Below are 13,815 nucleotides of genomic sequence, written 5' to 3' on the forward strand. Positions count from 1 at the left end.
CTGCGCGTCCGAGCCTGTGCTCCACAATGGGAGAGGCCACAACAGTGAGAGGCCCACGTACCACACACACAAAAAAAACCAGAGAGACCACGTGCAGTTTGGTGGCACAGGTTTTCTATTGTTTGACTTCCATTTTTGTTTAAAAGTTTAAAAACTAGAACTGAAACCAATGAAGACAGTACTTGTGGAGTTTGTGTACTTTCTTGTTTGGAAAATATGTTTAAAACTTAACATCACTGGTAATTTTGAATAACCATTCAAATGACTATTTGGTCAGTGAGGACTCTCTGGAAAAGAATGACAACACAGACAAATGTTAGGGAAACAAATGCAGAGTCATTTCTGTGGGCAAAGAAGGAGACAAATACTTTACAGATTTTCAATACTCAGTCTGCCCTGGCATATGAAATTACTACCATAAGAGTATCTCTTTTAGGTTAAGAAATGTGTTCAATATTTTGTTGTTTAACTATAAATATTTTACCTGGGTCATAACATAATTAGCATCAACATAACATAGTAGTTAATTAGATTAGCTAAGCTATAGGAAACAATGCATAGCAGTAGAAAAGAACATGGGCTATGGAGTATGATAGAGATGGGTTTGTGGTTCTTTGACTTATTAGCTGGCTGCTCACTCTAGGCCATTCTGATTTCTTCATCTTTAAAACGAGGACACTAATAACATCATGTTTCTCATAGAGTTGTCGGGATCAACTGCAAAAACATGTAAAGAGTATAACCTAGTTATTAGGTACATATTATCTGCTTAGCAAATGGTCGTTAATTTTGAAATCAGAGAGCAGGGCTCAGAAAGACTGGCATTCAGGACAAGTAACTTATTATGTGAAGGAAGAAAAAAATGAAATTAAACCATTGAGAAAGGAGAACAGATAGGTATAGGTTAGGTACCTGAATCTGGGAGATGGTCACAGGGATTAGGGGGATGGCATTGGACTCTGCCAGCCAGCGCAATGTAAGGCCAATAACCACAGGGAAGAGTAAAGAAGGGCTACCTGAAAAGAGAAGAGTTAACATAGCAGGCCTGAGGATGTTCAGAATGTTTCCTCCATTACTAACTGATCAGGCTAGTTCACTGTGCCTACACTATCTGCTGGAGAACTTGTATTTGTATTCTGTATTGTTTTTAGACGAATGCCCTGTAGGTATCTATTAAGTCCAACTGGTCTAATGTGTCATTTAAGGCCATTATTTCCTTATTGATTTTATGTCTGAATGATCTGTTCATTGATGTAAGTAGGTGTTAAAGTCCCCTAGTATTATTGTTACTGTCAATCTCTCCCTTTATGTCTGTCAATATTTGCTTTATGTATTTAGATGTTTCTATTGTGTGTGTATATATATACACACATATGTATGTACATATATATATGTGTGTATATATATATATATTTGTTATATCTTCTTGGCTTGATCTCTTGATAATTATGTAATGTGCTTCTTTGTCTCTTGTTTTAATCTTTGTTTTAAAGTGTATTTTGTCTGATAAGTATAGCTACCCTGGCTTTCTTTTTATTTCCATTTGCATGGAATATCTTTTTTCATCCCCTCACCTTCATTCTGTGTGTGTCTTTATATCTGAAGTGAGTCTCTTGTAGACAGCATATATATGGGTCTTGTTTTTGTTTCCATTCAGCCACTCTATGGCTTTTGACTGGAGCATTTAGCCCGTTTACATTATTGTAAAGTAATTATTGATAGGTAAGTACTTATTACCATTTTGTTAATTGTTTTGAAGCTGTTTTGGTAGGGTTTTTTTGTTCCTTTCTTCTTTTGCTCTCTTGTGATTTGATGACTATCTTTATTGTTTTATTTTGATTTCTTTCTTTGTGTGTGTTTGTATCTATTATGGATTTTTGGTTTGTGGTTACCATGAGATTTATATATAGCAATCTCTCCCTCTCTATATATGTATCAATATATGTGATTATTTAACGTTGCCAATCTCTTAAGTTCAAATGCATTTTAACAACCCTGCAACCCTCTCAACAGTTTTTGACATCATATTTTACATCTTTTCATTTTGTGTATCCCTTAACTACTTATTGTGGGTATAGATGATTTTGCTACTTTTGTCATTTAACCTTCCTACTAACTTTGTAGGTGGTTGATTTACTACCTTTACTGTATATTTGCCTTTACCAATGAACCTTTTCCTTTCATAATTTTCATTATCTAGTTGTGGCCTTTTCTTTTTTGCTTAGAGAAGTCCCTTTAACTTTTCCTGTAAAGCTGGTTTGGTGGTGCTGAACGCTTTTAACTTTTGCTTGTCTGTAAAACTTCTGAACTTTCTGTCAAATGTGAATGAAAACTTTGCCAAGTACAGTATTCTTGGTTGTAGGTTTTTCCATTTTATCGCTGTAAATAAGGCCATTCTCTTCTGACCTGCAGAGTTTCTGCTGAAAAGTCAGCTGATTGCTTTATGGGGGTTCCTTTGTGCGTAAATTGTTGCTTTTCCATTCCTGCTTTTAATTGTCTCTCTTTATCTTTAATTTGCCATTTTAATTGAAATGTGTCTTGGTGTGATCCTCTTTGGGTTGGTACTGTTTGGGACTCTGTATTTCCTGTATCTGGATGTTTGTTTACTTTCCCAGATTAGGGAAGTTTTCAGCTATTATGTCTTCCAATATGCTCTCTGCCCCTTTCTCTCTCTCGTCTCCTTCTGGGACCCCTATGGCAATATTAGTACACTTGATGTTGTCTCAGAGGTCTCTTAAACTGTCCCCATTTTCTTTTATTCTTTTTTCTTTTTTCTGTTTTGTTTCAGTGATTTTTACTACACTGTCTTCCAGCTTGCTGATCTGTTCCTCTGTATAATCAAATCTACTGTTGATTCCTTCTAGTGTATTTTTCATTTCATTTATTGTGTTCTTTAACTGTTTGGTTCTTCTTTATATTTTCTAACTCTGTTAAAAACTTCTAATTTCTCACTCTGTTCATCCAGTTTTCTCCTGAGTTCTTTGAACATCTTTATGATCATTACCTTGAATTCTTTTTCAGGTAGATTGCCCATCTGTGCTTCACTTTGTCCTTCTTCTGTGGTTTTATCTTTTTCCTTTGTTTGGAACATTCTTCTGTTGCCTCATTTTGCCTAATTTTCTGTTTTTATTTCTGTGTATTTTTTAGGTGGATTATGTTTCTTGACCTTGGAGAAGAGTGGCCTTTTGTAGGAGATGACCTATGCATCAAAGCAATGCCCTACCCTCTGGTTGCCAGAGCCACATGTAGCAAATGTTTTATTTATCTCTCTTTTAGAGCACTAACTCTTAGAGTTATCTTTAATGTTTCTCTTTATAGTTAAAAAATTAATTTCTGTTTTTATCTTTATGAAGTCCTTTCTATTGTTCCCTTATGCCCATTTTCTATTTTTTCTAACTTCTTGTTTAAGTTATTAATTTTTTTTCTTGCTGGGAAACAAATATGTTTAAGACTATCAATTTTCATTGTAGTAAAACTTTGGTTTATAGAACAGTCTGGTTTGTTATTGTTTTTTTGTTTTTTTTTTTTTTTTGCGGTACGCGGGCCTCTCACTGTTGTGGCCTCCCCTGTTGCGGAGCACAGGCTCCGGACGCGCGGGCTCAGCGGCCATGGCTCACGGGCCCAGCCGCTCCGCGGCATGTGGGATCCTCCCGGACCGGGGCACGAACCCGCGTCCCCTGCATCGGCAGGCGGACTCTCAACCACTGCGCCACCAGGAAAGCCCTATTGTTGTTATTTTTTTCTTTTTACGTCAGATGGGTAATATGCTGGTGTCATAACAAGGTTTCAGGGAGGCGCATATCACATGACTGCATGAACACCGAATCATCACACTTATGAACTACAAAAGTATCTTGTTATTTTTGAAACATTTCCAGTTGTGTTTTGATTTTCTCCTTGATATGAGTTGTTTAAAAGAAAACTTTAAATTTCAAGGCAATTTGAATTTCATTATTTCCCTATCCTTGTTGATTATTTCTAGTTTTATCAGTATTTTATCATGGTCAGAGAATGAGTTCTGTAGTATGGGGATTTAATAGTTCCCTAGTTCATTAGATATGGAGTTTCCTTAATTTTTATATATTAATTTAAAAATCAAATTAGTGGGTTTCAAGGATAGGCTAATGGCATTGTACACTCATTCCACTGTTTGTCTCTGAACAGCTATAGAACTAGGCAATTATTCCACATATTTAGTAGAAATCGTTATAATTCTGTTCCTGAACTGTATTTAACATTTGGACTCTTTCTTCTATCAGTAGCCCTCCAGAGATGTGAGAACTCTTAGGTTTTATTTCTTTCCCATTAAGCCATCTTTTCTCTAGACTCAAATTTCCCATCAAGTCTTCCTCACATGATATGTTTTTGAAACTTCTTACCAATGACTAATTACTATATCATAGGACAAAATAATCTATAAAATTATACTTTTACATAAATTAGCTAATATTAAAGTAGTTTATTATCAATTTGTTTTAATGAATCTTGAGAGATGCTTCTTTAGAAATCTAGTTTAGAAATGTGAAGTTTTCTTTTAAAAATTAAGGGAGGTCAGTCATGGATTTTCTAGTTCAAATGTTTGATGTTATTGTGATAAACATGATAGACTATGATGACTCTCTAAATTGAGTGAAGTTAGCTGAGAGGAGCAAGGGTGTAGGGAAGGAAAGTGCAAGAGGAAAGATTGGGATTTGAAAGCAGTTAAGAAGAATGAAGGGTATTTTTTACTGAAATGGTGAGCTCATAACAGAATAACTAGAGAAACTTTGGTATACTTTTGTTCATAGAGGAATAGCCCACCAAAAACCAAGAACCACAAACAAACAAAAAACAGAGACTTGTAACAAAATAACTTTAAGAACAAAGATAAGGGGCTATAGAAAGCTGTAGGAGTGGAGAATGGACTGCTCTACTTATTTAAATGGCCACACATGGCTAGTGGATGCCGTTTGGGACAGTGCAAATCTAGAAGAGTCCTCCGTCAGTTGTTTTGTGTTTTTTGTTTTTTTATAAATTTATTTATTTATTTATTTTTATCTTTGGCTGCATTGGGTCTTCATTGCTGCGTGCAAGCTTCCTCTAGTTGCGGCAAGCAGGGGCTACTCTTCATTGTGGTATGCAGGCTTCTCATTGAGGTGGCTTCTCTTGTGGAGCGCGGTCTCTAGGCGCATGGGCCTGAATAGTTATGGTGCACGGGCTTAGTTACTCTGTGACATGTGGGATCTTCTTGGCCCAGGGTTCGAACCCATATCCCCTGCATTGGCAGGCAGATTCTTAACCACTGTGCTATTAGGGAAGTCCCGAGTCCATCAGTTTTATTTTTATTTCCCCAAATTTAGATCCATGGCCTGAATTACATGTAGTATGTATATGTTCTGTGTTTGTAGCATTGAATGAGACCATCAGTACATTGGACTGCATGAAAGAAAGTAATCAGTCTGATAAGGACAAATATTCAGACATACTTGGAAACACTGATAAAATTTATTTCACTGATGATAATCTTCAAGAAATACCAGATGATTCATTTGTTGAAGGTGAGTTGGTTGAGCAGATAAGCAGCAGCTTATAATAAAAATTTCTGCTAAAATTTTATCCAAGAGTTTCAAACTATTTTACCAAATACTAATTGTCTTAATACTTAATTCTTAAATAACACCAAAACTTATTGGAACACTATTTACTATAGACTAGATTTAAGGAATATACCTATATGGTATATCCACAGAGATTTAGTTATTACAATATCAAATGCCTAGATGATATCCTGGACTGGATTATAAAATTGGTCTCAAACTATTTACATATGTTTTTGCAATGCTTTGAAATAATGTTTCCTTTTATTTTTTTTAATTTTATTTTTAGCTTTATTTTTTTAAGCGAAAAGTCCTTTGAGAAGTGCAAGTTATTGTTGAATAATTAAAGTGTTTGTCTCTGTAACACTCTATATAAGTATTGATCTGCTGTTTGCTGTATTGACAAAGAATTTACCTGATCCATTTATACTCTCATCTGGGATGTCCACAGATGAATTTTACCCATATTTAGAAAGCCATTTTCCTAACTAAATTTAGCTTCAGCTAAAAAATAAAGTCAGATTTGCCTCCTGGGGAACAATTGGCAATGTCCGAAGACAGTTTTGATTGTCAAAACTGATGGGGGAGGACCACTGGCATTTAGTGAGTAGAGGCAAGGTATGCTGCTAGACATCCTACAATTTACAGGATAGTACTCCCACCCCCAAATAATTATCTGGCCCCAGATGTTAATTGTGCTAAGTTTGAGAAATGCTAGAGTTTTATCTTAAGAGTTATCTTAAGAAATTGCCCAAACCTACTGTTTTGAAAGTACTTCTTAATAGGTTAGCTATTTGTTCATCCTGCTTAGAACAAATTTTAAAAATTAAGATAAATATAATTTACCTTTATTCTAACCTCCCTTTGTTTCAAGGTGTAGTACCTGGACTAATTGCGAGTTATTCTAAACTAATCTTTAGCTGCAGTATTGTCCATCTCTGCAACTGGGCAGATTTTATTTCTATCACTTTTCCCCAAAATAGATCTCTGTACCAATTTGTATTTCTGTAGGAAGTATGTAGGAGGGTAAAATTGCAAATTGTTCTTAGGAAAAGCTCCAGGATTAGATGGATAACAGACAGGTAGGCAAGCAGAGATTGAGAAGGACAATTCAGACTAATAATTAAACATTTTATTGAATATCAGAGCCTGGGGATTAATCTGCCTTCTTAGGGAATAAGGAAGCATCCAAACCCTGCCACATTTAAGGAGCTGGTGGACGATGACAAATCCATGAAGGGGTCTAAGAAGTAAGGGGAACATGAATAGATAATAATATTCTGGAAGCCAGGGGAAGATTTTGTGAGAAGGAAATGGTCATCAATGATAAATGTTACTTAGAGTTGAAGTTTAATCTGTCCATTGGTTTCCTTTCAAACTGGGTGAGATCAGTATATCATGCCTTATTATGTAATCTCTCTCTCTCTAAATTTGCAGGTTTTAGGAAAGAGACTTTGTCTTCAAATCTGAAATTACCAAAAGCAGATGGTGAGAACTTTATATATATATATGAGAAAACATTTCCTATAAAAGAGTTATTTTTTTAGGATGATTGCCAAATGCCAATGTGTTGCTAGTCCATTCTGTCCACTCCAGCCAGAGCGATATTTTTTTCCTAAACAGTAATCTGATCATGTTAACTCCCCCTATTTATAACTCTTTAAACATTTCCCATTGCTGTTAGGGTAAAGATAAAAATGCTGCACACCCTACCTTCTAGCATAATTTTGGACCATTATCCTTGCTTTCTGTACTTCAGCTACACTGGTGTTCTTTCAGTTCCTTAGATGCTCTCTTTTCCTCCCACCACAAAGCCTTTGCATATTATATTCCCTGGAATATTTTTCCCTGACCCTCTTTGTCTAGTTAATGTTACTCATCTTTCAGATGAATGTCAGGTTCCTCAGGGAAGCCTATCATTATCTGCTAGTTTAGGTTAGTTTCCTTTGTTATGTGCTCTCATTAAACCATGTCCCTTTCATAACACTTATTTCATTTATAAATATGCATTCATGTTTTTGATTATTTGATTAATGTCTCTTTCTTCCCCTTGCCCATTAGGCCAAGGAACATGTCTCCACTTTGCTCACTGTTGTTTCTCCAGATCCTTGCACAATCCTGGGTTTCAGCAGGCTCTTAGTAATAGCTAATACTAATAGTTAATACTTATATAATATTTACTGAGCTAGGCATAATTCCAAATCTTTATGTTACTAACTCATACAATTGTAAGTATTTATGAAATGAATGAATGTCTGAATTAAACCTGTCTTATCTCTTTAGCATCATCTCTCATCAGTTCTACATTTGCATATATTCTGTAGCCATACTAATTATTATAATTTAAATTGGCTCTATTTGCTTTCAGTTCCGTGTTTTTGCATGTGATTTTTCCTTTGTTTATATTTCCTGTTAGACAATCTCACATTTTTCCCCCAAACTCAGCTCCGATATTACCTCCCACCCCATCAGACTTCCCAGAGTTCATCACTCATTAAATCTAGGTTAGGTACACCTTCTCAGTGCTTGCATATTATCTTGTGCATATTTTTCTAATAGTACCAACTGTATAATATATTATAATTTTGTTTACAAGACATGACAGATTCAGTCCCTGTCTTCAAGGAATTTACAGAAAACTCTTTGGTAAGAAGGCTGAAATTTTCATTGCTGGTCTTAATAGCTAATAGTACTAAAGTTAATGTTAGTAGAATGAATATAGATCTAAGATGACATTATGGTATTCTTTCCAAGTGACCTCTACAAGGTTTAGATTTGCTGGTGTAATGTGACACTTTTCAGACTATGGACACATATACAACAAATTCATTTTGTGGTTGAGGGAGAAATGGAGTGGGAAATAATATTGATGAAAAACTAAAGCACCCAGTCATTATTATGTCTTATATTTTGAACTGGTCTGGTATGAACAGTACTGCCCCATTTGGTTGTGTGTTGTGCCTTGCACAAGGGTGCCTGGTTGAGAGGGTACAAGTGGAGGCTGAAACGTAGTCCATATTTCACTGTGTCCGCCAAGCTTTGATAGATTGCAGCTGCCCAGAGGAGGGTGTGCCTTTTTGTAATTGAAACATGGGGGGGGTCCTTTTTCTAATTCACACAAGAGCATGAGATGGACTAACAGTGGCCCTGGGGATCAAGAACTTCAAATCTTTAAAATAAATAAATAAATAAATATTGTTAAGTTAAAAAAAGAAATTTCAAATCTCAAATTTTACCCTTCGTTTGCCTTATCAGTTGATAGAAATCTTTAGACCTACATTTATTTGTTTTTTTTTTTTTTTTTCGGTATGCGGGCCTCTCACTGTTGTGGCCTCTCCCGTTGCGGAGCACAGGCTCCGGACGCGCAGGCCTAGCGGCCATGGCTCACGGGCTTAGTTGCTCCGCAGCATGTGGGATCTTCCCGGACCAGGGCACGAACCCGTGTCCCCTGCATCGGCAGGCGGATTCTCAACCACTGCGCCACCAGGGAAGCCCTAGACCTACATTTAGAGGACATAACTATTATAAGAAAGGCTTACAGCTTATTCAGTATTTAATGGGTGAATGGATTCAGATAACTCACAGTATTCTCTTTGCTATTAAATTTTTTGGTTTCAAATGCTACTTGAAATAAATGGGTTATCCGTTATAAATAGAAAATATTAGTATTTTTCCTGCAGAGATTTTGGTTAAAATAAATAATTTGAGAGTTTACCTATAGTGTGGACTTTGGGAAATTTATTTTGCATTAAAAATATAATATCTTATATATACTTATCTTTGTAGAGATTAAAGAAGCTGCTCATATCTTGTCACATGTTGATAATGGCAAGATTGGTATACCTAACTTGCAGTGTGCCCTGAAAACTTTGAATGTTAATTTAACTGAGGAGGACTTCAGTGAAGTGACACCAGTGGTGAGCATTTTTCTTTTGGCTTGAGAATTTTTCATTTTTTTCTATTAATGGGAATTAGTCTTAGAGTATATACATAAGGTTAAGACACTGAAGGGAGTTGTACTAGAGACTTAGATTGATACAAATAAGAGCCAAAATAGTCTACTAATTTAAATATCTGTTGACCATATCTAACTGTTCTCATCTATTGATACTATATGCTTATTTAGATACTATATATGCTGATTTAGATAATTATCATCCATTAGTTATAAGCATGGGTGGGAAAATACCATATATTATGAAATAAAACAAAGACATGGCACCAGCAGCTTCATTTTGTTATGTAATCTTTCTTCCGAGGAGATCTACCTTCATTTGTCCATTTATAGTACTTGTCCCATTTTGTTTTTTAACCAAAGGTAATACCCAAAGGCTCACTACATTTTTACAAGAACAGTTATGTAGTTTTGGTCATTGTTTCCCAGCAGGCGCAAATTTACCTTTGTTTTCCGTCTTTGACTTCATATAATATGTATTTGATCTCCTTTCCTATACATACTCACTTTTAAGAAGTCGAATCATGTAGGAATACTTCTAGAAGCTGCTGAGTTTCATTGGTTTTAGGTGACCTTTTATTTTGGGTTCATCTTATCCAGTTTATTTTTTCTATGGGAATCCCCTGAGTCCTAGGTTTGAGAATGCGCCTCCCCAGCACAGTTTGGTTATTGCTTCTTCCAGATACTCCATGTTAATATTGACCTAGATCAGTTTTTACATTTCGACCTGCTGTCTCCTCATGTCATGAGCGTGTTATAAATTTAGATTCCAGACCCACATGAGATGCAGCCTGGGCTTTCAGTTTGTCCCAGGAGACTTTTTTCCTACTGCCTCTCTTAATTATGAAGATTTACGTCTCCCTGTTGTTTACCTGGGCCAGTGAATGTGATGTTTTAATCCCCTTTTCACTGGATTGAAATCCTTTAAGCATCCCAGGTTTATTTGGTATCTAAATCCAAACTCGCCATTTAACATGGATCCAAGTCCTCTTTTATGATTCTGCATGAGCATTTAAATCAAGCACCTAGCCATTTCTGGGTCTGATATGTATTCCCAAGATAGCTGTAGACCTAGTAGTCACTGGTTTCCATTCTTGATCTCAGTGCCCACTTAACATTTTATTATTTCGTTTTCATATGACTTGGTCATGCATTCATAGAATATTGTCTTTCACACAACATCGCTGGTGATTTGTAGTGGGATGATTTCTGTGCTACCCAGTCTGACATTTTGTTATAAATTGAAGTCTCCTTAATGTAGTTATAGCCCTAGATTTTCTGCAGCGATTATATTATTGCATCTTACTTCGTGTGTGTGAGTGTGAGTGTGTGTTTGTGTGTATCCTAATAGTTAACCTTGTCACTTCTGGCCTTAGAGTGCCTCAGTTCAAATATAACTGCTAGCACTTCTTAGCTTTGTGATCTGGGCAGGTCATTTAATTTCTCTTTGCTTTTATCTTTTAAAAATAAGCATATTAAGGGTAACTTTGTCATCGAATTATTGTGAAGATTGCAGAATTAATACATGTTATTCACCATAAAGGATGCCTAATATACGTAAGGAACTCAAAAGTTATATAAGTTCTTACTTTTAAGTAAGAGCTCAAAAAATGTTAACTATTAATATCATTAACTGTTCAGAGGTGTGGTTCCTAAAAGTATGAAAAGTTCTGTTGAAATAGTTTCAATCTTTTGAGACAGAAAATGAGCTAGAATGGAATTTTAGCTAACCATTGTAAATCAGTCTTTATTTCATGTGCCAATTCGGAATCAGGTTTTTAATGCCAGTATGCTTGATTTTGACCTTCCAGGTAGTGCAGTAGATGTAAAAGATTTCTTAAAGGAAATTTTTAAAAGTCCACATTTCAGAGAGTCTATAGGTAAGTGAATACTTCTAGTTCAAAGAAAAGTAAGTGTAAAATAAAAATAATGAAATGACATTTAAAAATCACTATATGAATGTTAAGTTTTTAATTTTTAGTCTCTATAGTTTCAAAAAGGATTTCAAGCAGCTTATGAAATATAAATAATACAAGAATATAAAAAATAAGTGAGGAAAATGGGGAAAAGTTATAACAAAGGGAAAAAAATAAGACAGGGTTTAAGAAGATTCATAGTAAATGTCTTTGCTATTACTACAGAGTCCTTCCTCAAGAGGAGTTAAGTTTTCCTTCATTCAAGTGGTTCTTAATGTGAATTATATCAGATCTGAAAACTGGGTGAGAGACCACTGCTTTTTGTTGTACCATTTCAAGTCAGGCCTCTGGAGTTTTCAGGTATACCCAACTGGACTGCACATCTATTTCATTTACAGAAGTCTTAACTTCAAGGAATCAGTTCCCCTAAATCCTACAGTATTAATCCCTGTATCATTCTTATTACCATACTGTCTCTGTTGTATAAACACATCATTTTGCCCCCGCTATTTGAATACTATTGCTTGGCCTCTGTAGCTGAGGTTCCTCTTATCCTCCATGAAACTAGGGGGACCATTTCAACACCAGCATCTTTTCCTAACCCCCAACTCTTCATAGATGCAGATATTCCTATCAGTGACATATCTCTAAATGCTTAGGTGAAATAAATGTCTTTTTTTCCACATTTAATATTTTTAAATTGGAATGCCTTTATAATCTGACACTTTTTATCAATGTACATATTTTATTGAGATATAGTTCACATACTATAAAATTTATTCTTTTAAAGTGTACAATTCAGTGGTTTTTAGTATATTCACAAGCTGTCCAGCCATCACCACTCTAACTCCAGGACATTCTAATCACCTCAAAATGAAACCCCATACCCTTTACCAGTGATTCCCCATTCCCACCTCTTCCCAGCCAATGACACCCACTAATCTACTTTCTGCTTGTGTGTATTTGCCTTTTTTGAACATTTTATATAATGGAATCATACAATATGTGACCTTTTGTGCCTGACTTCTTTGATTTAGCATATTATTTTCAAGGTTCATCTGTATTATAGCATGAATCAGTACTTCATTCCTTTTTTGTGATGGAATATTATTCTATTATATGGATATGCCATATTTTGTTTAGACATTTATCAGTTCATAGACATTTGAGTTATTTCCATTTTTAGCTGTTATGAATATTTGCTGTTATGAATAGTTTTTTGAGTGCAAGTTTTTGTGTGGACATATATTTTCATTTTTCTTGGGTATAAATCTAGGAATGGATTGCTGGATCATATGACAACTTTATGTTTAACTTTTTGAGGAACTGACCAAGTGCTTTCCAGTGTAGCTGCACTATTTTACATTCCCACTAGCAATGCATAATTTCTTTAATCCTTGCCAACACTTCTTTTTATTTTTATTTATTTTTTTAATTTTTGAATTTTACTTTATTTTTTTATACAGCAGGTCCTTATTAGTCATCAGTTTTATACACATAAGTGTATACATGTCAATCCCAATCGCCCAATTTAGCACACCACCATCCCCTCCCCACCGTGGTTTTCCCCCTTGGTGTCCATACGTTTGTTCTCTACATCTATGTCTCAGCTTCTGCCCTGCAAACTGGTTCATCTGTACCATTTTTCTAGGTTCCACATACATGCGTTAATATACGATATTTGTTTTTCTCTTTCTGACTTACTTCACTCTGTATGACAGTCTCTAGATCCATCCACGTCTCAACAAATGACTCAGTTTCGTTCCTTGTTATGGCTGAGTAATATTCCATTGTATATATGTACCACAACTTCTTTATTCATTTGTCTGTCGATGGGCATTTAGGTTGCTTCCATCACCTGGCTATTGTAAATAACACTGCAATGAACATTGGGATGCATGTGTCTTTTTGAATGATGGTTTTCTCTGGGTATACGCCCAGTAGTGGGATTGCTGGATCATATGGTAATTCTATCTTTAGTTTTTTAAGGAACCTCCATACTCTCCATAGTGGCTATATCAATTTACATTCCCACCAACAGTGCAAGAGGGTTCCCTTTTCTCCACACCCTCTCCAGCATTTGTTGTTTGTAGATTTTCTGATGATGCCCATCCTAACTGGTGTGAGGTGATACCTCATTGTAGTTTTGATTTGCATTTCTCTAATAATTAGTTGTGTTGAGCAGCTTTTCATGTGCTTCTTGGCCATCTGTATGTTTTCTTTGGAGAAATGTCTATTTAGGTCTTCTGCCCATTTTTGGATTGGGTTGTTTGTTTCTTTAATATTGAGCTGCATGAGCTGTTTATATATTTTGGAGATAAATCCTTTGTCCGTTGATTCACTTGCAAATATTTTCTCCCATTCTGAG

At 35.5% G+C, this 13,815-nt stretch overlaps 1 protein-coding gene and 1 non-coding gene across 2 annotated transcripts in view; one reads left to right on the forward strand and one right to left on the reverse strand.

The window, feature by feature from the left end:
* EFCAB13 (EF-hand calcium binding domain 13) overlaps positions 1-13,815 on the forward strand; it is a 70,322-nt gene that overhangs the window by 35,977 nt on the left and 20,530 nt on the right. Inside the window, 4 exon segments of the mRNA XM_067020473.1 lie at positions 5,388-5,537; positions 7,014-7,064; positions 9,363-9,481; positions 11,306-11,411. Of these exon segments, the coding sequence (XP_066876574.1) occupies positions 5,388-5,537; positions 7,014-7,064; positions 9,363-9,481; positions 11,306-11,411 (426 nt within the window).
* On the reverse strand, positions 3,750-3,853 carry LOC131747172 (small nucleolar RNA U13). Its single transcript, XR_009332802.1, has one exon. It is a non-coding gene; the product is annotated as a small nucleolar RNA U13 (small nucleolar RNA).

The sequence above is a fragment of the Kogia breviceps genome, chromosome 19, assembly GCF_026419965.1.
Source record: "Kogia breviceps isolate mKogBre1 chromosome 19, mKogBre1 haplotype 1, whole genome shotgun sequence".
Taxonomy (NCBI): Eukaryota; Metazoa; Chordata; class Mammalia; order Artiodactyla; family Physeteridae; genus Kogia; species Kogia breviceps.